Raw genomic sequence first — 22,907 nt, 5'->3', positions numbered from 1 at the left:
AGAGAACTGGCAGAGTCTTCCATGCATCTTGCTGGTCTGCTTCGAAATTTGCTGGACAGCTTTAGCGGCGCCCACAATAGAGAGACTTCTTTATAGCACAAAACTGGAAGATGGCACTGTTCAAGCCGCCTGAGAGCTTCTTGGAAGCTAAGAAAGTGTGATAGAAAAACAACTCCCAACATGTTTATCCTGCTCAGGGCAGAGGGGGAAAGAGGAGGAAAGAAAAATCCACACAGCAAAGCCAAAGAGAGGCAGAGGAAGCAGGCTGGTTCATGGGAAATGCGGTCTTGCCTATCCAGTCATGAGATAGGAACTGCTAATCTTCCACAACTTTGGGCCATTTCCTTCCTTCCATTTGTTGTTTTATTTACGCCAAGTTTATTAGTTTGTCACCAGCAGATTTTGAAGTTTGATATTTGCAGTAAATCTAAGCCCATTTACCAGCTTTGGAGAAACATCTCCAATATAACCTCCAAACTTATCCTCGTTCTCTTTCTCTGTTGATTTCTTCCTTCCTCCCCACTCTGTATTCCTCTTGTATTTTCTCATTTCTCTCTTTCCACTGTCTCTATTTTAGGTAGGTGTATCTGAGCTGGGTGCCCCCTGGGGAAGTTTGGTGGTACTGCTCCAACGGTTAGCTGCTACTTTAGCAACCAGCAGCAATCACAACAGCATGGAGTTAGCTCTGTTAGCGGTCCGAAACCATGTGAATGATGCCATCCTGCACGCTCAGCTGCACGGGCCACGCATCACAGCCACAGTAAGCACAGGGGATGATGGGATTGAGGGGATGATGTAAATTTTGCGTGTCGTAAATTGTGCATAAAATAAATGTTGAATTCTGGATCTTGATGCCAATCTACTGAAAACGGTTTGAATATATAGTGGTGCCCCTGTAAGGTCCAAACATTAAAGAGCTCAAAACTAGATGAGGACCAGCAGCAGAACACCTCCTTACTCATATCCCCAATAATAAAGTCATTTGAATTTTGGACACAGAGTGAAGAAGGCCGTGGGTTTCTTTCAGCCTGGCAGTTGGATCTCCTTACAAAAGCCGTGTACATAGATGGGCTAAAAACAGCCTCATTCTTCAGAGAATCTGGGGTTCCCCTCAGTCTGTGTGTGTGTGTGTGTGTTTGTGTGTGTGTAAGTGTGTGTGTGTGTGTGTGTGTGTGTGTGTACGGGTGTGTATGTGAGTGTGAATACAGATCCAGTGCCAGACAAAGACTGTGGTTGGCGGGACAACCGATACCCAGAATGCCGCTTGGTTCTGAGTGATGAGAAAGTTTCTGTGGCTAATCTGTGGACAAACAGACGACACACAAACACATGCATGCATGCACACACCGTTGGAGGGAGAAATAGAGTCGCCGTCCAATTTTGAGAGAACACTGTGGACTTAGTAGAGTAGATTCCTGAGAGGTAAACAAACACACACAAGCAGAATTGCACTGCTAATTGTGGGCCTAATAAGAAAATACCACTTCATTAAATATTTGATTAAGCTTTCTTATTCATTAGGCACATCACGAAAGGCTGACCTCTAACCTTTCAGTGGCGTATATGAGCTCTGCGCTGCATTTAAAGTGAAAAGGTGTTTGCGGCATGAATTTTAAGACAGCAGTGATTTTAGCTTGTTGGGGGAAACAGCGTGTCTGAGGAAAACAAACACACTAATAGGATAAGTAATTGGTGTGAAGCTATTCTTTTGTGTATTTACTGTCATAACAACCAATAAACTACCAGCTATGAAAGGCAGAGGGCACCGACTTGCCTCCCAACAACCTGAGGCAGCTGTCATAGACCCTAACACCACTAGGTGCAATTTTAACCCTTTGAAGCTCATTTCTGTGTATCAGAGCTGCATATTTAGAAGTTTTTGAACTTAATCATAATCCCTTCCTGCCTTCAGATGACTTAGAATTAACCCTACACTGTTGCTTCCTCATGTTAACAATTGTTAACTAGTTATCAATCAAGCAAAAAAGCTGATGCACAGATAAATTAAACAAGAAGCTTCAGCCTCTCCAACTTGACTGAACCTACAGAAAAAGGATCCAAGACTTGTATAAAAAATTAACTATCCATCATAGTTCTAGATACTTCATTTACATTCCTTTGCATTCCTCTGAAAAGCATCCACATCATCATCATTTAAAAAAATACAATTCAGACTGTCTCCTCCATAGGTAGAGAAGGTGTGCGGTCCCCAGGCGGTTGGCTCCATGACAGCAAGTACACAACCCACCACCTCGCACGCTACAACGCATGCAACATCAGTAACCACAGAGAAGTCCTCTGTGACTTCAGCTCCCTCCGTCGGTCCGCCCACTCACGGCCGTTCACAGCCGCAGTCCAGGAGGTGAGTTCAGGACGTACATCTGATGAAATGGAAATTCATATCATCATTCTTGACAATATTTGAGGCAAGTTAGGGAAGAAAAAACCTTCAACAGTAGCAGAAAAAAAGGAAAATATTTTTATGTGTGTGTTTGTCTGTAGGTCATTCCCTCTTAAAGGTTCAAGAAGAGACAAGAGTCGAAGCCTGAAAAAACTGTCAAGGTGAATTTTTTTATTTCGAATTAAGCATTATTATTAGTAAAATGACAGACATCTAATCACCTGTTTGATATGGTAATGTTTCAAGCAATATCAGTTTACTCTATTACATCCATTAGATCCGTTAATCTAATTTTAGAGCTTTGCTTTAACTAGCTTTGACTGTTCCACCATTACCTGTCATGGTAGTCAAATTTGATCTGCTTCTCCGTGGCTGTATTTGCATTTTAATCATTTCCATTTTATGTCATCACCTAATGTCACTTCTGCTGAAAGATATAGCAATTTCCTAAGGCTGTAAGTTTAGAAAAGAAAACTGGAGATCACATAGCTCATTAAATCAGAACCTTGGTATCAGATTTTCATTATACAGTCATTATCAAAAAGTGCTATGAGCTTGTTTCCCTTCCTCGTGTTGCTTTCAGTAACTTACCAGAGTTTCTCGGAAGGGATTTCCCAGGGAATTGGACATGACAAGTGTAAATTGGAACAAATAAAAGCATATGGTACATTGCTTCTACTCTTATTAAAAACAAACCAAGCATTCAGCTGCTCTCTCTTTCAGGGAGTTTGAGGGCTCTATCCAGCGGTACCAGTGGTTTTTCTCTGAGCTGCCAGAGATGCTTTGCGAGAGCGAGATGGAGGTTGAACAGCACACATGCTGGAGCGGCCAAGACGTTGTAGAAAGGTCTGTACGCGTTGTATTATGTGTGTTATGTTGTCTCTAACCATTATTTATATAAACATGGCACTGACACACTGCTTGTTCCTAATGACTAAATAAATGATGCTCCTCTGGGATTTGACTCCTAAAAAGGTCAATTATGTATGAAGTCAGAGTTACCCTGATCATTTTTTTATTTAGATCTGATCAAGTGTGTTTTTATTAAGGACAAAACAACATAACATTTGAGCCATTTTTGCCATTAAGACTGCATTGAATGTATGCACAAGTGAAAGAGTAGAGGAAATGAGTACTGATGTCAAAAATATCAGTTTTGGATGCCGGACCAAGTTTATGCTTAAAAATGTTGTCAGATTTTGTTAGGTGTGAATTTCAGGCTGGTTTTTTGAGACCATGTCACACAGGTCAATACATTGTTCACATCTCACTCAACAGCTGGATTGCTGCTCATCTATTTTGCTACTATTGTCCAGAAGTTTCTGTATTTTGCAATACTGATGGCATTCTAATTTATTGCAGCATCTATCTACCATTTGGTGTAAATTTCCATCCAGAAGGTGTGTGAGGAAGATGTGTTTTTTGTTGCTTTAGATAAACCTGACAGCAACATGAAATGAGTTGTTGAGAACTTCACCTTCTATTCAGTGTGTTGTCAGTATCAACATTTATCTGTAGCAGGATTTTATGAGCATTCGCTGCTAGAAATGTGTGCTTCTCTGGGGTCATCCATGACTGTGATATGTCATCTGATGGCAGCATTAGAGGGAGTTGCACAGAAAACAGAAATGCTTTTAGGAAGTTGGTTGTTACATAGCAGCTGGCAAACTGCAGTGAGAAAAAGGTTCCTCGCATTATTGAAAATTATAATTTTTAGTCTGTTTTTTTTTTTTGGTTGAACGAAAGGGATAAAAGCACAGCATATGAGAGAGTGTGTGTGTGTGTGTGTGTGTGTGTGTGTGTGGCTTCTAATAGTTGCCAGGGCAGGGGGGTGACAGGGTTGTGAAGGTTAGAGAGTTCGTTTCCAGAGTCTTTCTCATGGTGATTACATTGGCAGCTTAAACTGGTAACAAGACAAATGGACACACACACACATACACACGCACCAACACACGCACACACATTCACACGCGTGCACATAAGCGCACGTCAACACACACATTCCTGCACACATACCAAGCCGCACACATGCCAACACGCACCCCGCAACACACAAGGTAGGTAGTGCTCATCGGACGTCTCGCTGCACACACGCTCATCTGAGACGCACAGACACACAGCGTTGTTTCAGGTCTATCCATCTCAGGAGAGAATGGGCTGCTGTGAATGAGAAGGCTTTTTTTTTTATTGATGTTCTATCAGCCATATGAAACAGGCCGTGTAGCCTTGCAAGGACATCCTACACTAACACCCTTTGCTTTGTCACCATTAGTGCTGCAGTGAAGGCCAGCAAACCCCATATTTAATAACTCTGCCATGTCTTTGCCTTTGCTGATATTTTTAGAAAATGGAGCCTCTTTAAATAGAGATTTTGGATCAATTTTGGATTAAAAACATTTAATCAAGGAGCACATTGCTATATTTTTAGGTAATGCTCACCACAAATCTTGTCACCATATTTCCAGTTAATTACGTTCCATCTTGTAGCGTGACTGACATTACAGCTATATGCAGGAAGACAGTGTGATGTGTGACATAAAGCAGGCATCACAGTTTCTCCTAAATAAAGTGTTGTCAGTATTACCTGCTATAACTGCTTAACTGTTCCGCGGGAACTCAGTAGGGATGTTATTGGTAACTCGACTGTGTTTGCAATTAAAATTTTAACGACCCACAACTTAAAAATAGCAAACACAGGCTTTCTTTTGTGATATAGAGTGGACCTGTTGGAAGTGGAAGCACAGTCCATGCAGTAGGCTGTAGGTCAGATGTCTAAATCGTTTCTGGTCACTGCTGTGTCTGAGTCTTGAGCATTGTTTCTGGGAATTGTCCAGTTTTCCACCGTGTCATTGTCCTTATTTCATGACAGGTCTATGCTTCAAAAAGCTGAATGAACATTCCTAATAAAACACCTGCTCTTCCTATCTCTTCTTTTATCTAACGATTAAAGCTACAGTAGGTAGAAATGTTTAAAAAGCAAAATAGTCAAGCTTGAAGTCACTTGTGGCTTCACATAATATTCAGACCCTACTTCCAGTTAAACCCATTGTGCCATCCTGTCCTACTCCCACCTGTGCTTAGCCAAGCCTCCCATCACAGTCTCCGTTTTCTGAGGTAAGAGGAGGTGCAGAAGTACATTTTATTCTCATACCACTTGGATGACAATATGCTAAAAGGTTATCATTAAATTATTGTCCATTGACCATTGATGTGGGCTGGGGCACATGGGAGCAAAACTTTTTTCTCCAAGGGTGGGAAATTCACATACATTATTTAAACACTAGAATTTCTATTTATCACTTAAACATGGGAGCAAGAGAGCCAATTCAATCAAATCTAACCTAACAGCAGATCATGTGGTCAGGCATAGTTGTCCACCATATGAGGACTGGGTTACATAACCTTAGAACTGAGCCATAACAAGCTCACCTGTGTCAAAAGTGCACTCCAGTACTTTTAAGTGAGTGATGCTAAAAAAAAATACTGCCGACTCAGCTTTAGGGCACATCACTGATCACATGTAGTTGGAAAACTAGCTTTGACATTTCGACAGACCTGACATTTCTCCATCTACATTCCTATATGGTCCATACCAAACTAGAAATTCCCGCTACTTTTGTAATTTTTTCTGCGACGGCTCAAACATCAATACTCAGAAATTCTCTGTCATCATCATCATCATCATCATCATCATCATCTGTAAAGTGCTTCGTTTAGGGTGAAGTTCTACTTAGAGGGCTAGAAGAGATGTTGCCATCGGCCTGCGCTGGAGTGTAGCCAGTCTGTGCCTCTCTGACCTCTTTACATCTTCTTCTCTCTTTCATCCATCCATCCACCCGTTCATTCATTAATTCAGCCATCCATTCATCTCTCCATCCTTGTTTTCAGACCTCCATTCATCTCCTCCGCCCTCTGACCCACTTCACTTACAAATGTCTGTGTTGGTGAGAGTGTGTGTGTGTGTGTGAGAGAGAAAGGCGGTAAATGATGAGAAAGTCTGAGAGTGGATGATAGAGGATAGGAGAGGAGTTTATAAGCTCCTCTTTCTTCTGGGTTACAAGCCGGCCAGACAAAGGAGATCGTTACACCTCTGTTAAAATGTCAGAGACAAGTGAGAGAACACTGCTATCAGACAACCCAGACTGAAGGCTCAAGGTCATGTACTGTATAAACTAAGCTGATGGCAGGACCCAGTTGGCAGCAGACTATCCTCCAATCGCTTCATGTCCACCTACAGACATACTTACACAGGAGCAGTGCTGTAACAAGATTCATACTTAGATAAAACTGTGACTAAAAAAGTTAATAAAATCACAATTTGAACACAAAAGCAGGAATATTCCAATTATGCTGTGCAAAAATCATTACATAAGTCATCTCAGGGCACTTTGCATCATAAAACCTTAAAATAGTAACGAAAGAAACCCGACAATTTCCCCTTGAGCCGCAATTGGTGGCAGTGGGGAGGGAAAACTCCCTTGTAACAGAACCAGAGTCAGTTTGGGTGACCATCTGCCTCAACCAGTTGGGGTGAGACGAAAGAGAAAATATAGACATTGAGAACCAACAAACACCAAGCAGGTTGGTGAGGCTGTAAGATCAGCACAGATTAGCCTCAGCATCAGAAACATGCAACTCCAGAGAAAGAGACACCTGCAGAAAGGTACAGGTAAAGAAAGTACAGAGAGAGCTACAGGAGAGAGAGAGCACAAAGTTAATAGCATGCAGCAGTAGCATATAAATACATGGAAAGTGAAAGAGGGGAGAGTAGACGAGAGGTGCACGGGGCATCGTGGGAGGTAACCCAGCAGCCCAGGACTATAGCAGCATAACTGAGTCAGTCCCAAAGATAAGCTCTATCAAAAAGGAAAGTTCTAAGCCTAATCTTAAAAGCAGAGAGGACGTCTGCCTCCTGAACCCAAACTGCGAGCTGATTCCACAGGAGAGGAGCATGATAGCTAAAAAGCTTTGCTTCCCATTCTGCTTTTGGAAACTAGGAGCCACAAGTAAGCCTGCACTCTGAGAGCAAAGTGCTCTAATGGGATAATAAAGTACTATAAGGTCTTTAAGATATGATGGAGCTTTGGTCATTAAGGACTTTGTATGTGAGGAGAAGGATTTGAAATTCTATTCAGGATTTTACAGAGAGCTAATGAAGAGAAGCTAATACGGGAGAAATATGATCTCTCTCACTGGTTCCTGTCAGAACTCTCCCTGCAGCATTTTGAATCAGCTGGAGGTTTTTTGGAGTTATTGAGACATCCTGATAGTAAGGAATTATGATAGTATAATATAACAGTGCTGGTTTTTCAGCATCACTCTGGGACAGGATGTTCATAATTCTGACAATATTGTGCAGGTGAACGCAGGCTGTCCTAGAACTCCAAGGTTCCCTACAGTAACACAATAACTTGTCTGTGTTAAGAATTTGAAAATGAAAAGTCATTTAGGCCTTTATGTCCTGAAGACATGCTTGAAATTTGAAATGTATTTAATCTGGCTTCAGTGACATACCTATAGCTTGGTGTCAGCTGTATAGCAGTGGGAATTATAGGGGATGAACATACAGTGTGAAAAGTATTAGTTGTAGTACCTTTAAAACTAAACTGCAAACTTTTGTGTGCATGGATGCATAGTGGTTGACATGAACAAACTGGAATCTAATTTAAGATTTTCCTCACTGTTGCTTCGTTGTGATGTGCTCTAAATTCTGAGTAAAAATCTTCAACGTAATTGATTTGCAACAGCTTATTCAAAGATTTTAGAAACAAAGGGGAGGTTTGATGTAGGTCTAAAGTTTGCTAAAACACATGGATCAACAGTAGGCTTTTGAAGCCGAGATTAAATCACAGAAATCTTTAAAGCCTCTGGTATGTTATTAAAGATAGATAGATCCGATCAAATATGAGCATGCTAATCAAGATTAAAACATCCTTGAGTGGTCTGGTTGAGATGGGGTCTATAAGATATGCTGACGGTTCAGATGAAACAGTTATTGAAGTTAGCTCCGAGAGATCTGAAAGAGAGAAAATGTTTAAACATAAATTAAGTCTTACAGCCATTTCTAGAGCTAGAACTTGACAATACATCGGAGACAGTGGTGGGAAGGATGTTTTCACTAATAGGGGCAATTTTTTTTGTAAAGAAGCTCATGAACTCATTGCTACTGAGAGGTAAAGGAGTTTAAGGCTCAACACAACGGGGACTTTTTGCTAGCGTGGAATCTTGTTTTCCTATATTAATGATGAATAATCTGTTGTTGATGTTTTCCTTGTTGTAGGTCAAAATTTCTTAGTTCCCAGAAGCACCTAAATGTAGCATAAGGTCCAACACACCCTCACTGACCCACACAGTGTCATCATCTGTTTTGCCTCTTTTTGCCAATTTGAGTGCACCTACTTGTGTGATTTTTTTAAATAGCACACATTTGGATTTACCAAAGCAGGATAAGCACAGGTGAAATATATTTTGCTAGTGATGACTAAGTCCCATCAAGTGTCTGACGACACCATGGCAGTGAACATATTTAAAGTTATCAATTTCATCTGCTTTCTTTGGTATGACATGACAAAATGTCTGCTGTGATAAAGACTTTGCATCCTTATAATTCCTCCTGTTTAATGAAGTTTTGTGACTCCTGCTATCCCCAGCATATCTGTACCCAAATCTTACCTGTGCAGAGGTCTAATCAGATACGATAAGTGGAAACACGTGAATGTGGGCGTGCAGGGTCTTGGAAATTCTCTTACATGAATACAGGTCACACAACATGACCTCGCATTTAATTCAAGGTGTCAGTACAAGACATAGATGGCGTATAATAAAATGTGTTTTTCTGTTCTCATTATAGATAGAACTGACACACTGATTAGGTTGCAGTTAGAACGGTAATAGCTGATTGTCTCCAGAAGAGGGAAGCATCACATCACATTCACAAGGGACCATGTGTAAACTCTCTCTAAAGACCTGCCACACCCGATGGTTTGATGTGTTTTGTGTATTTTTGTAATGAGTTAAAATCTGCACTGGCAATTTATGTGACCCATCATTGCTTAACAGAGTCCGGTAAATGCTGATAAAAGTCTGACAATGAATTGTCCTGAGGGCAGAAGAAGAAAGTAGGGAATATAAAAAAATTCAGCTAAGTGCCAGACTTATCCAAACCACAGCGTATCGTTTCCATTTGGGACAAGAAGTAGAGATATACGCCTCAGGTGTTGGTGTTGTTAAAGTGCATTAATATATGTGTGTGTGTGTGTGTGTGTGTGTGTAAGTGAATGTGATAGAGCCATTTAAATGACTCCACAGGAATGCAGATAGATTTACTACTCAGGTTGTGACTCTTATAATTACACACCTCCCTCAGATCAGATCACCATCTCAGGTAATTTCATTTTCACTGCGTTTGTGTGACGCGCGTGCACGTGTGTGTGTGTGTGTGTGTGCCTGTGTGTGTGTGTGTGTGTGCGTCAGTGTGTTGACACCACAGATGCTTTAAAACGTTTGCTGCAGGGATGAGACCGAAGAATAGATGTCTGTGTGTGTTACCATTAGCAACCCTGCAGTAACCGAGGGCAACAGCAGAGCAGCATTGTCGTTGTGGCGCTGGTGATTTATGTCTGTCGTTCTCCAGATCTTATTAAGTGTCACTCACAGTCACACCTCTCTGTGTCGTCTGCGGCAACAGTTTCTGGAATATTATCATCTGGTGTCAAACACACACAGCAGCCCGACAGTCTGTAATCTGGCCAATAGCTCATTCACACCACTGACAGCTTCCAGTACATCCAGCAGGACAGCAGGTATTGCACATTAGAAAACGCTTTAGATGGGCAGATGCTGTTGATTTTTTTTTTCTCCAGCTGGAGCAGATTTGTAACTTTGCCAAGTGGTAATTAAAGGTAATTGAACAGAGATTGTTTCTCCAACTTCAGTAACCTTTGAGCAAAATGCTGTTGTTTATCAGCTACAGCGTGTTTGATTTCTGTAACAAAGAGGCACCAGACTGATAAAAGAGGGGAAAGATCTAATGAGAGCAGTCAACAACAACAGCCTTTCACTGCATTTCTCTTGAACTTGAATTTATTTGTTTATCCTGCTTGATTCTTACTCCTTGAACCGAACAATACCGAAAGTCAGTCAAATTAAATTAAATACAGCAGCACATCGGCAAAGTCGCTAAGCAGCCATCTTGGTGAGGATCCTGTGCAGTTTTTTCAAGCTAACAAGACTAAGCCTTTGTCTGAAAGAATGGGAAGAGAGGAATCACCAGTCTGAAAAATAAATACAAAAAGAATTTGGCAACTTTGCCCCAAATAAGGTTTTAAAATCCTTTGTTCCCTGCAGGTTCTACTTCTCCTCACATGGCAGATGTTCACTTCGGCTGTTATAAAGCAGACAGTTGGCTTTTTGGGAGTAGGGGCGGAACATTACAGAAGTCTCCCATATATGTCTATGCAGGAGTCTTTGAGCGATGACATCTCTGACCTCAGCGCCTCTGGTGAACATTTAATCGATTTGAAATTGATATGACATTTGAAATAATGCAATTAACGAATCGCAAAGGCTGCATTAAATAATGAGATTGATGCTGTAGCTCAGTTTTTTTTTATATCAGCTGACTGAAATGTTCACGGGTTTTTCATGGTTACCCATTGATGAATGTATAGCAAGTGGTTTGGGTCTGCACACTGTGATTGGACTGACATAAGCCCAGTCTTGTGATTTAGTAGCCACACTTTTACCGTTTAGCAATGTTTCTCACTGTCAGTCTCAGCAGAAGTGACGGCTGTTAATATCTGTTTAACTTTCAGCAGATGTTTTGTTACTGCTGGCAGTATGATTTAGGAATATCCTCTCCTGCAAATAACCCAGAGATGCACGCAGCCTACTCTGGGTTCCCTTTTTCGGCTTTCCCCCTGCTGCTGCAGTGCTTAAGGCCCTCCAGTATATTAATAATTGATTTTTCCATTACATCTTGCATAGTCATATGAATTGGCTCCTGTGGTCGTGGACATTCTGGTGATCCTATTGTCCAATTTCCGAGTTGCCCTACCTGACAACTCTTCTGGAATTGTTAATCAGTAACAGCTGGAGGCATTCCTATTGGAGAACCCACCATCATCTTGGATTTTACAGGCAGTTCCTATCTCAGCGGTTGCCTTGCTTTTTGCTGATTTAGTTACCTGCCTTTACATTCATAGATTTACCGAAAGCCTTTCATGTAGCTGTTTAACTTTCACAGTGCAGTTTATGCTCTTGGCTTTAGAGGGGATATATTTGTTAGATATGTACGGTTTCTTTGCTGTTCACCATTCACGTCAGTGCTGTTGACTCTTTCACGTTTAATTGTCCAATGCACATTTATGCAGACTGTCCTCGTTTCATCCAAAGTTATATAATGCAAATACAACAAAATCCATGCTCCTCTCAATATCCGTGTAGAGATATATTACAGTAATTTCCATATTTCCACTGCTGTGACCGGTCTTAATATTGAAAAGGTCACAGAATATAAAACCTCTGATATCTGTCTCTCTGAGAAATTTACATTTAAATATCAAATAGAAAACCTTGGTACCATGCTGAAACAAAAGCCTGGCTCTCTGCACAGACACACTTTACCTCTGAGTTGTTGGAAAAGTGTTGTTAAAGTTGTTTTTCCTCTCACTTCCTGATTATGCGGATGTAATTTATAGACATGCTCCTGCTTCCACCTTCAGGCCCTTAGATTCCATTTACCATTAAGCTCTTAGATTCATTAGAGGAGATAATTACAATACACAGCACAGCATTTTTCATTATTAGGTCTGTTGGTCTTCCTTTACTGAGAGACACAATAACCTTTGGTGTTTATTTATTGACTAATGTCTTGTTGGAAAATTGCCATCTTGTGTCTAACTTTTTATTATCTGAAAGAAATGACTGTTTTATAGTTTGTCTGCAGAAGTGGAAAGTAAAGCAACTTAAAAATGGACAAATTTCAAAGTGACGCATAACAATTGCCTCATACATGCCTGTAATGCTTCCTCTAATTTCGTTAATCATTTTGATTTGTCTGTGTCTGTTCTATTTATATTAGTTGACTTATTTTTCATTGTAACTGTAAACGAGGTGCTGTAGTGAAACAGCAACAGGCTCAGCCAACCTTGGATAAATAAAGGTCAAATCAGCTGTCTGTCGCTCTTGGCGGCATTGTTACCAATAAATAACATTCCTAGCTTTAGCGGAGATGAAAGAAAACATGAAATGTGCCACAGCATTTGAGAGGTGTTGACAATAACAGATGCACTGGATGTGCGGTGTTGACACTGATCCCTAAAATCTTTGCTGGAGTCTGAGGAATCTTGGGATTTCCCCATGGAGAAAATCTGTGGTTTTTAATTGAGCTTTTATCTCTTTCTTTTTCTCATCCTCGCTCTTCGCCCTCCTTCTTTCCTGCCCTTCTCTTCTTCCTCCTTCCTCTCATATTTTCCTGCTGCCTTCGATTTCAGAAGTCATTTCAGAGGGTTTGTTATGCCTTTTATCATGTGTGTTAATGCATTTACATGAAGACCAGTATCCTGTTATTATATAGCCTCACTTTGTTTTGGGCATGTCGCTTCATGTACCATCATATCCTGTTTTTGTCAAGCACACTCTCACATCCTGGCCATACTCTAAATAGCAGAATTCAATTCTTTGAATATACTCAGATTAGCAGGGATGCACCTTATGATCTTTTGCTGTTCACTGGTGCATCTTCTTAATCAATTTATATAGTTTCCATGGTAACAATGTTTAAAACGTTTCCTTTGTTTATGCAGCAATGCAGACAAAGATCTAAGAGATATGGTTTGTCTCATGAAGGAAGATTAATAGATTAGCCTGGTGACTTTAACCAAAGCTATCTGGATTCGTAAAACTTGAACACTTAGTTTAAATTATAAAGGATTTAAGAGAATGTATACACTGCTCCAGCTTAGACACAGTAGACAGCAGGCTTATCAGCTGAGATTCTGTCGCAGAAATCCATCAGCGATTTGCTGAGCGCAGCCTTTTGCTCTTTCTTTAACCACACAGAAACATGCGATATTTTACAAAAGACTCAATAAGACGACCATTTTATGAGTATAAAGTATGTTCTCCATACCAATTAAGGCCAGTGCAGAGCCTTAAAATGTGAAAAATGTCCACACACTGAAAAATAGGTCCCATTAATTTATATAGTGAGCCACACTGACCTTCATCAGTCATTCTTTTCCTGTAGCCATTATGTTTAGCATTTACAGAGCAGTTTCTTTTCTCCAGTAAGATCCCCTGCAAAGGCAGAAGAAACACCAATACTATTATAATGCATCTCACTGGAAACATAAATAACTGTTTGGTAATAGGCTGTTGTAAATGTTGAAAATGTGCGCAAATATAATACTTAATTTATTCCATTCAGTTCCGTTTCTATTGATGATATTTATTATAGCTGCTTGTGTGCTGTATTGTTATTCCCAGTGCATCATATTATTCTGCCTCTCTAATGGTCTGATTTTCCCATGTGGATCTGTAGTCTCATCCTTTCTTCAATTAAACATGCTGTTGATATTATATGCAACTGGCCGCCTATTTAATGTGAACTTGCTCAAAGCAGGAATGAAAAATCATCCCTCATAGTGCCAGTTCCTAAGCATTTTTGTAACATAAGTTATCACAGATTGATGTCAGGCATAATGAAGCCAAACAAATTCAGATCAGGCAGAACCTGCTTTGTGAGCGAGGCCTCAGGACATTCACTTTTTGTTTAAAAAAACACAACAAAAAAAGACATTTAGTAAGAGATGATCTTATCTGGAAGAATGCCTGCATTAAAACATGATCTGTGTGAGAATAAAACATTGATCTGAAAAACTTAATTATAGGCCATATGCACTGTGTGAAGCTTCTGATGGGATCTGATCCCAGACCAGCAGGGTCAGCATGGCTCCAAAAGATGGGGTCCTCACCACTGCTTGGCTCTTGGCATCAGTCAAGTCATTTTAGAGTCATCCACCATGTCGCTACTCTTTGGTTCCCACAATCCTTTCCCCTTCGTTGCCATAGCCAGAGAGTGTTTGTGTTGTCGAGGGTGTGTACTCCGAGTGGTTACTGAGTTGGTGGCTGATTGTATTAGCTAGCAAAGCTGGTTTGGAACATGGGAAAATGTGACTCATGAACTTTTGTTTCTTCTCTTTTTGCTTTTCTCCCACTTCATCTTCCTTTTGATCCACCCACACCCCCAACACCCCACACAGTTGAAATGATGTGATACTTGCTTACAGCCCACTACAGAAGGAGCCATCAATAAGCGAGATGATCAAAGATCGCACTCAGTGATGAATTCTCTTCTTTCAGGCTACTCCAACTAATTCATCATTTTAGAAGTGTTCAGTGTAGAGACCTTGTATTCAAGTAGTTGCAGAAAATCTACTTATTAGAATGTAGCACAATAAAACGCCCCATTTTGAAAACATGCATTTGGCACGCTTCTCAGTAAAAGTAAGATGAAATCACTTCCACTTTTAGTTTGTGATTCTTGAGCCATAATCCAGTTGTTGTACAGCAGATAGTCCAGGTGAAACTAGATAGGAATGTTACACATACCTGTGGTTGGTTTAAATTACATAAATTACAGCAGAACACTGTATTTTAGAATAATATTGTATGATTTTCATGTGAACTTTCAATTTGCAAAAACATCTGTAGCTGACAGTGCTACAGATGGATGAGAGTAAAACATACAATGACTTACTGTGAGTCTCACATAATGTCAATAGACTACTCTTTGTGAATTGTATTTCAGGTTTCTACGTCTGGGAAAGTGTAATTTCTAAAAGAGTCATTTAAATGCCTCGTTGAAAACCACTAATAGCAGTGACTATCAACAGTCAGTCTGTGTTTAATAAAATATCTCTGAGTCTGCCCAAAGATGAGCTCATATCACCAGTTTACTACTCAATGTAAATGGTGACGCTAGTGCTTGAACAAAGGTTTGGGCTTCTTTGTTTCTTTTTATCAGGAGTGAACTAATTTGCCAATGTGTGTGTTTGTACTTGTACTACTCATGTTGTGGGGACATAAATCTGTTTATACAGTCACACTGTGGGGGCGTGCCTCCCGTCTGAGAACAAGAAAAAAAGCACCCATAACGTAAATCATTGCATTTTAGGATGAAGAGTTGGTTTAAGGGAAGGTTTAGGCTGAAGTTGGTTTAAAGACTCGGGTTAGTCAAGCAGTGGTTGTGGTAGGGTTTAGAGTAAGTCTGTTGAAATTCATGTAAGTCAACGTAATGTCCCCTGACATGATGGAAACACAACTGCACGTGTGTGTGTGTGTGTGTGTGTGTGTGTGTGTGTGTGTGCTCATAAAATGAATCACTGCACCCTGACTGAACACACTGGTATAGTGACTGTGGGGAAACTGGGGCAGGAGGGACACAGACTCACTAATAAATTGGGACAGAAAGTACTCTGTGTCTTTCTCATGTTCGGTCTTTCTTTAGTTATGCAGGTCGTGTGGTTGGCAGCACTTTGAAAGCCCAGAGGGAGAATCCAGAAATGATCGTCCGTAATACAGATCCTGTCCTGAAGGGGGCGAAACAGAAGTTGGAGCAGCTAACACAGGTAACCATCACGTGCTCACTTAAAATGACAACTTAACATTGAAGCAAATGTTAACACACGTTCTTCTTCTAATTTCTTATTGTCAACAGAACCTAGTAAGAATATTACTTGTAGTCAAACTTTAATGTTAAGGTGGAGTCTGTGATTCTGAAGAAACATTGTTGATATTTAGATAGCTGATTTAGATAGTTAATGTGCCCGGATTACCATCACTCTTGCTCCCTCCGCCCACTTTACTTCGATTCTGTGCCCAAACACGAATGTGTACAAGATAAGCTGGAGTAGTGATGTGTGGCTCCGTCCCATAGACTGTATCTGAAGATGGATAAACCCTATACGACATTATCCATGTGTTTCTTAGAATCCCTTTTGAAGCTCAGTGTGGTGGCTCCAATTGTCGGCATCTTGGTAACGCTGACTCTTCCTACCTCCTGACTATTTCAAAAATAAGCAGTGGGGGAGCATGAGTAGAGTTGAGGCAAACATCTCTGGGACATGGATGTCCTGTGATGATACCCACCTCTCACTCAATGCAGCCACTGCCTTAATTATACTTATACCATGGTCTGGGTGAATACTCGATTCTGATTGGCTGCAGGGTGTCCATTAAAAAGTGATATAGGACACCTATAAAGAAGTTCCGGTTAAATAACCTGATTGTTCTAAATTAATGCGCTGACTCAAACGGTAGTTGGTAACCGTGGCAACAGAAACTCAGAACATACGTTAATATACGTTATATTTCGCATCATCCTCTGGACACACACAAGCGGTAAGAGGTGCACTTGCCCTCACGTTAAGCAATCATCTCACTTCCCTCCACTTAGGCCTAATATAACAGCTGCGGCCGACCGGTTACCTTGGCAACGCGTCACAACGAGAGACATGAAATAGTCCGCTCAGCCGCTTGTTGTGGAAAACTTACGATTTTAACGGTGAAAAACAACATTAACGTATTAATAATTGATTTAATATTTATTTAGTAATATCTTTCGTAAGTGACCATGGTATAAGCGGGATTATCCCTTACATAACTTTAAGCCTAAATACAAATAAAATAGGCAAGTTCGATAAAAACTAACCCTACACACAGTTGGCGTGAACAAACAAATTAGATTTAGAGACCAAAACTATTTTTGTACCACGATATAAACATGTTTATTTCTGCTATAAAGTTGGGCATTTTTATGTGGGGGTCTGTGGTGATTGATTCCGTTTTGGAGCCAGCCTCCTGTGGCCATTAGAGGAACTGCAGTTTTTGGCATTTATTGCCCTTATTTTTCAGCTCCCAAGGTTGCCACTATATTAGTCCAAACCAGTGACGTGCGGTGAGGTTCATGGCTGGTGAGGCACTGACTTCATCAGAATCAGATTTACAAATATATGCACTCTACACAGTAGCATATTTGCCATTACACTGGCAGCAGTTTACGGGTTTTGTTTCATGTCTGCATTCTTTACACATAGAAGCTGTAGCCCACAAAATGCATGTTTCTTTTTTTTTTTTTTTTAAGTTATTGCGGTGTTACCTTTACCTTTAAATTAAGTCCATGTGTCGCTCCTTCTGGACAAAATATCTGTTACTTTTTTGTAAAAGTCTCCGTATCTTGCTTTGCTGTACTTGACTTGCTAATTGTAGATTGTACCTAGCTTGCTGTCACTTACTCTGCAGCCACGGAGTCACAAGAAGAATATCTGGAACACGAGCGCCCCCTGCCATGAGGCAAGAGAACTGCCTGCCTCACCTATAGCCTCTGCTCAGCTGGTTTATGATCGCTCAGCACACGAAACACATTACACAGTTAGTGACAAAAAAACCACTACATTTTATACATCAGCTAAACTATGGAAATTCAATTCATATATTAAATGTGTTTGAACCATTTTATTAGTGATATACAGACAGCAGTACGTTGTCACTGCATGGCAGCCAGCGCAGTTAGCAAGGGATTGCACAATCCAAGGTGAGGCTCGGCTCACCGCTGCCTCTCTGGTCTCTCTTCCAAGCATTTGAATGGGAAATTATGAAAATTGTGTGATTTTGAATTTAAAAGAAATAATCAAAATTGGTGAGGCGAAATGAAAAAAATAATACTTTATAGCACAAATCACTGGATAAATATAACCATTTCAATTATTTTATCATTATATATTTTTTCTTTCCATGACCGCATGTCACTGGTCCAAACCACTTTGTTTGTATTCTACTTACAGAGCCTAAGCTGTGCACGAGAAAATGTTTCACAAATTTTTCAAAAAGTATAGTAGATTAGTGGCTAAGCTGACTCTTCCTTTTAGAGGGAGGGTATTCAGCAGGGCCTAAATATGTTCGATGATGACCTAACAGCTACTATCTAAACTGTCATGTAACTATAGTAAACATTCATTCTCTCCAAAGTGATTGATAGTGATCTGGTGAAAATGAAAATGAAACCTCGTGTTGTGGGGCCTTCCCCTCCCTTTTTGTAGTAACACTGTCATGAAATGTGACAAAAAAGGCAGCAATTTTTGTCTGTTTGCGCTGCAGGAAATGATAATATTATTTGGGATTCAAGGTCTTAGTTGATTATCCGTCGTGTATACAACTGAAACAGTGTATTTTTCCTGTTGTCTGTACGCTTAAATCAAGGTTTGACATATTTTTGCTGAGGTTGGTTTTGAGCTACAACAATTTGATAATTAATCAGTGATCCATGAAGATCTGTCTGATAATCTAATTTGATTTTTGCGACTGTTTAATCAAAGTTGCCACATATTAGAACGTTCTAGCTCACTTTAATAGTATAGTCAGATAAAACAAGCCATTTAATTGCATCTTCCTGAGGAAATTATTGCAGTCGTTTTAAATTCATAGATGGCACAATAAAGTGATTACTTGTGTCCACAGATTAATTAATGATGAAAATCATAATTAGTTGCATCCCTAGGTAGGTTATTTATTTATCTCATTATGCAGGCTATGCCAAAGCTTCTGCTGTGAACATGTACATCAGAGAACATAAGCATTTATGTAAATGTTAAGTCAAAGTAAACAGAGAAATGTGTGGCTGATTTCATAACTCTCCTACTGAGCATTAATATCTCCTGTGCTAGCCTTAGCCACGACACCAAGACACATGAAGGTGGTTAGCATTCTGCAGGAATGATGATACCTGCCCTTAGAGGATTGCTCGTCTCCATGTTTAAATTATGATGCTATTGTTAGTTTGATCTTTGGCTGTATTATAGTGACATCTCTTGGTGTTACACTAAGGTGTGATGTAGGTGTGATACATCAGTTTCTAAAGCCAGCGGCAGGTCTCTTGGTTGTGTGTGTCTCTGGGGGTTCGATGTGTCCTCGCATTCATCTGGCTCTCAATCATCCGTTATCACCTCGTCTGTGAAGCACTGCTTAAGCCAATAAACTTAAATGTCAGCACTCCAAACAGATGTAGATAATAACATGCAATAATAAATTAATTAATTCAACAATTAAATTAGATTTATGCAGCACTTTCAAAGCTCTGCACAGTATGGTAATGTGGCGACATGATTTGCATGGGGGATTCATAAAATCATATGAATATGATCCCACAAAATGATACATGAATGTTACTCATAATGATGATTCATTATTTGTGCTGAGGACCATGTGGCTGTGGAGACAGTCAGACAGGCTGATAGGCCGACAAACGCATTCTGGGAGAAAGACATGTTTTGCTCACCAGTAGGTTTAGGATTAGCCTGGCAATAATCTGTATTTTTGTTATTATCAATAAATGCCAATCAAAAGACCAAAACCAAAGCCTCTCTCTCAACACTCTCTGAATTCCCAAACACTGTCAGCTTCTCCTGAGACGTAAAACTCTTTTAGAAATAGACTGGATGAATGAATATATGCGTTTTCAACAGAAAAGTAATATGATATAGTAAAACAGTCTGGAATAGTCGCCAATTTTCTCTCTCCACTCTTGACCTCAACAAAACAACAGTAAATAGTAAATTTGTTATGAATTATTTTCAGTGGCGGATTTGGTACACAATGAAGAATTTATGACAGCAGACTGTTGTATCAGGTGTGTCAGAGAAGTTTCAGGACTGGTGTCACAAAAGATGTATTTCAAATACAAACTACAAACTACATGTTTCCCCCTTCTAAGTAATCCCCCTGCAGTCTACCACACTTTCCCACCTTCTCTGCCACGCTGCCATGCACTCCTGGAAGGATTCTTCCAGGATCCTCCACGGCTCCGTCATCACAGCCATCTTGATGTCATCCACATCTTCAAAATGGGTCCCCTTGATGACCTCCTTGAGCTTGGGGGTGTTTTTCTCAGCCAGGAACTGTCGGATGCTCAGGGCATTGGGAGCAGGCACGTTGTCATGGTGAAGCGACTTGTCCTGATGCAACTCTCGCCTCTTCTCGCGCACTGAACAAAGCAAATGCTGCAGGATCTCTTTGTAGATGTGCTGGTTGATCGTCTGAAGGGGAAAAGTGGTAGTTTGTAGTTTGGGTTTAAAATATATCTTTTGTGACACCAGTCCTGGAACTTTTGTGACACACCTCATATTTTCAGTGGTGGATTTGGTACACTACGAAGAATTTATAACAGCAAACTGTGTAACAGAAACACGTGTATCTTCTGCCAGTATAAAGGAACATCTCACCCAGTTCAGCAGTGTGGCTTACTGATGTGTTGTTAATAGTTTTTGGACAATATTTGAGCTTTGTGGCACTGAGAAAAAAACACATGTAAGGTCTGGTTACAGAAGCAGCATTTTCTTTTTTTTGTAATTCAAGTTTTTATTGAATTTTTCAATTTTTAAAACACAGACAAACAAACACAAAAAATCACAAAAAAAAACAACTACAAAAAATAAAACAGTGAGGTTTAGTGCAAATCTTTCTGTCCTGCTGCCTTAAAAGTCCAAATCAATTTGTAGACATATAGGTTCAAAAACTGTCCCATTGTTCCATGACTGCTTCATTATTAGAGTGTATTCTTCCCAACATTTTTTCATAAGCAACATTTTCAGTCATTTTCTCTGTCCACATTTTAATTGTTGGGGTATGGGGGTCCTTCCATAATTTTAAAATAAGTCAGGCACACAACTTATTTTACACGAAGCAGCATTTTCAATCAATTCATGATCAGTTACATGAGATTTGTTTGCAGTAATGAAGGATCATTACACTTGGTCTTTGAAGTAATCCTCCTTATAGCCATAACCATGAAGCTGATGAAGACAGGGATAGGATTTCAGGCTGTGTATGCCTCTCAGCTGGGTTTATACTAGGTCATTCAAGCCTGGTCTCACTCCCAACTCATCACATATGCTCGCCCTGCTGCTTTGTCACGACCCTTTGGCATCACATTTGAACACACTGGATACCCCGTGGCGTCAATTTTTCAACAGCAGGGTAGTCTGATAGACCTAAATCAGCATGTCAGAAAAAGATGCCACAAGAGCACAGTCGAATGTTCTCAGTTAATGTTGTTACTGTTGCTTCTTTTTTCAGTCAATGAGCACTTTGCCTTCTAACATGCGGGTAATGTTGGTGTATTTTTGTATTTTTACCCTCCCTATGATCTTCTCCTAAACCAAAGCAAGTTTGTTGAGATGCAGAAACCTAACCCAAAATCAAATGAAAAAAAAGAGAAAAAGAAGTGATGATTGAGCAAGGAACATGAACATCACTTTCAATGCCACCAGCCCTCCGACCCCCTTGTGGGGCTCTTTCATATTAAAAAAAGTCAGATACCTTTCCAAAGGACACCTGATGCATGTCTCTGAGCCCAAGTGCCTTCGTCAAAATGGCAGTTTTTGTGATCCCGCTGTATCTAGGGAATAAGGGGCGACCGATATTGTCTTTCAGGATGGATTCTGATATCGATTATTAGTAATCAAGGAGACTGATAACGGATAACTGATACTTGGAACTGATGTATATTTGCAGTGCAATTAAACTGTTTGCGTAAAAATGTAGAATATTACAAACGCCAACACAAAACAAAGTTGAAGTGCCTTTATTTATGCTTTACCTGTGTAATTCAATGGGATTAATCAAATTAAAAACAAACTTTTCTCCATTTAATCTCTTGTTGGTAGCAGTCAGATCGTGCTGTGGGTGGGACATTGCTGAAGGCTAAAGAGAAATGAGTCAGAGTCAGAGTAGCATATTTTTAAATGCATCTATTATGTCAGGAAGGTTTTTAAAAATTTTATTTTAAAAATAACAATACCAATAACAGGAAACAATTAATGCCAGATCTAATAATAAGTAGCTCAACCGATAATCATTTCACTCCTACAACAAAGGCGATATACACTGGTGCCAATAAAGTTGGAATAATTCAATTCTCAATTTAATAATGAAACGTGGCAGACCTTAATACTGCCTAACATATCATAAAATGAATAACAGAATCTCAACATAGTTACTGTGAGCCATATAGCGTCCCTTTAACCTCTTTCGTCAAGTATGAATCTAGCTTTAAAAATGACTAACGACATGTTTTCATGTAGGAGCAGGTGTTTTCTTTTCAGTTTGTCTAGAAAACCAGATAAATTCTGTTAATCTCAGTGTCGGTGACGGTTACGGAAAAATCATGGGATGGAACACGCTAAGGTTTATTTTTCTCTTTTTGCTGCTGAAGCTCTTTCTGTGCTCCGTCTAATTTTGGCGGTGAGTCCATTAATCATGTTGCATTTACATGGAGGAAAATGCCAAGTCAGCATCCCCCCATGCCACGCGCACAAACACACACCCCACATGCACCGTGTAATCATTTATGGATGAGATTTGCTTTCTCAGGCCCATTAATTCTGTGTAACTCGTACATGTCCTGGTCATACATGATTTAAAGAACATTCAGGCTTCTGTGAATGCTAAA

At 40.0% G+C, this 22,907-nt stretch overlaps 1 protein-coding gene across 1 annotated transcript in view; it reads left to right on the top strand.

Moving 5' to 3' along the window:
- Positions 1-22,907, top strand: part of LOC103370597 (glypican-5-like) — a 63,187-nt gene that overhangs the window by 12,096 nt on the left and 28,184 nt on the right. The window contains exons 4-8 of the mRNA XM_008299709.1: positions 578-760; positions 2,190-2,362; positions 2,503-2,562; positions 3,125-3,247; positions 15,912-16,032. Coding sequence (XP_008297931.1) covers positions 578-760; positions 2,190-2,362; positions 2,503-2,562; positions 3,125-3,247; positions 15,912-16,032 — 660 coding nt within the window. The remainder of the gene's footprint in view (positions 1-577; positions 761-2,189; positions 2,363-2,502; positions 2,563-3,124; positions 3,248-15,911; positions 16,033-22,907) is intronic.

The sequence above is a fragment of the Stegastes partitus genome, unplaced genomic scaffold (assembly GCF_000690725.1).
Source record: "Stegastes partitus isolate 25-593 unplaced genomic scaffold, Stegastes_partitus-1.0.2 Scaffold31, whole genome shotgun sequence".
NCBI lineage: Eukaryota > Metazoa > Chordata > Actinopteri > Pomacentridae > Stegastes > Stegastes partitus.
The sequence above is the reverse complement of the archived record's forward strand: the minus strand, read 5'-3'. Positions and strand labels throughout refer to the sequence as shown.